Source organism: Eimeria mitis, genomic scaffold (assembly GCF_000499745.2).
Source record: "Eimeria mitis Houghton genomic scaffold, Emh_scaff2380, whole genome shotgun sequence".
NCBI lineage: Eukaryota > Apicomplexa > Conoidasida > Eucoccidiorida > Eimeriidae > Eimeria > Eimeria mitis.
In genome coordinates, this window is record NW_013570716.1 from 1,723 (window position 1) to 3,622 (window position 1,900).

The 1,900-nt window shown below is 55.4% G+C and overlaps 1 protein-coding gene across 1 annotated transcript in view; it reads right to left on the reverse strand.

The window, feature by feature from the left end:
• Window positions 1–1,900, reverse strand: part of EMH_0052860 (uncharacterized protein) — a gene marked incomplete at both ends in the record, with an annotated part of 2,265 nt that overhangs the window by 328 nt on the left and 37 nt on the right. The window contains 2 exons of the mRNA XM_013496928.1: window positions 532–661; window positions 816–1,898. Coding sequence (XP_013352382.1) covers window positions 532–661; window positions 816–1,898 — 1,213 coding nt within the window. The remainder of the gene's footprint in view (window positions 1–531; window positions 662–815; window positions 1,899–1,900) is intronic.

The window sequence follows — 1,900 nt, forward strand, 5'->3', positions numbered from 1 at the left end:
GATGGGAGTGGGCTGCTGTCAATGCCACCTTGAGTGGGGGCAGAAACTGCTGGAGACCAATGTGAGGCTGCCAAGGGAGCCCATATGCTAAGGGAGCTTGGTGACACCCACGGTGCAAAATGAGGATCGGAGGAGACAGCCGGCTGAGCAGCAGCAGCTGGCCCGCGCAATGCTAAGGCTTCCTGGGCGACAGCAGCAGCAGAAGGAAAAGCTGCACTGGACGAGCTGGGCGACGGCGTTGGCAAGGGTTCAGTTGGTACTGAAGTCCGTGGTGTATTAAAAGGCAGATAAGTAAAAGGATGTTGGGCAGCAGTGCCTGGCATTCGCAGAGTGAATGGTACTGGGGCGTAAGCAACTGCAGAAGAAACAGCTGCTGTGAAAGAACTGGGCAGAGGTCCGGGTAGCGCTGAATCAGACGAAGAGGTGGGAAAAAATCTCGGGACCGAAGCGGAAGCTGAGGCATTAGAGGTCCACATGACTTGTGGCGCGCGAGCGCGAGCTGATGGGACCGCAGCAGGTCCGGGAGCAGCAGACATTGCATAGACTTGGAGACGCCCCGGTGCAGCAGGCGACGATACATGTCGAGGTAAACTTGCCGCTCCATGGCGAAGCACTGAATTGCCGTATCCGGGAATCTGTAAAGGCGACTGCTTACTCTGAGCTGCAGGAACACCAGCAGTAGCAGTGGAAATGCTGGGGGACGCAGAAAAGGGAGTTGATCCTTCCGCGCCAGCCCGTCTCTGTGAGTGTTGGGGTGGATGTTTTGACCACCCCAGGGAGTGACGAGGAAGGTTTGGCTCTTGCTGAGGAAGCACCCTATCGCTTTGGGAAAGTTCCTGCTGGGCAGAGGAGGTGGCTGCTTCCTGCTGTGCGTCGACTTCCTCTGTGAGTGTCTGCTGCAGGGATACATTTCCCGAACCTAGAGGAGTTGCGCGTAGGGCTTCTAGGAGTTCGCTATGGGTTTTCAGGGGTCTCTGTGTTAACCATGAGAGACGCCTGGTGCTCATTAAGCCGTAGTGAGGCTTTTGGTGATGCACCTCCCGCATCCAGGCGCTCAAGATCGGATCCACAAAGAATTGTTTCTTACGTCTGTGCACGGTTAACTCGATAGCCCTCACAACAGCATCAAGTAAACACTCTGCGGGAGCTTCAGGTAAGTCGGGAGTTGCAGTAGCCCCTGCCGTAGCTGCAGCGGCACCTTTGGCAGCTGAAGCAGCGGCTGTGGGGTCATCACCTGCTTCTGTAGAGCTTTCAACAGCTTTTGTCAGGGCGGAGATCCCGTATTTGAGCTGCGTCAAGGCCATATCTTGCAGTTCCAGCAACTGCTTGAGTTTTAGCAGCCGCTGCGTCATGGAGAGTGTCGATGCAGCCGGCTCAACATTTGGGAGGCTGCCGAGGAGCGAGAGAAGAAATTTCAGATGCCGGCGCCGTGATTGGGTAAGGCCTGACCCGCAAAGGCTAATGTAGACGGGCCCTATTGCGGTGGATATTGAAGGTATTGTTTCTTCTATGCCGGCCCTCTCATCTCTTCCCAACAGCGAGAGCAAAGCGGAGACCTCTACCAAAGATAGACATAAAAACTCTGCAACGAGCCTGGCTCTCATGTCACGATCCAGCTGCAGAAACACCCACTCGTTTCCACTTAGAAGGTTCGCCAGTTCTGCGACATACTGCCGAGCACGCTCCAACAACTCATCTTTGACAAGAACTTCTCCCTCTCGCTCGACCCCAGCAGCACCAGCTGCTGCTTCAGGCTGATCATCGTCCTGAACCGTGCAAGGCTCTCCTGCCTCTTTCCTTGTTGTCTCTTCTGCTTTTGCCAGAAATCTCAGTGCCACCCTGCTCTTGCTGGCGTTGACCAAATACACAGCGCAGCGGAGCACTAGGTACACTGCCGTAA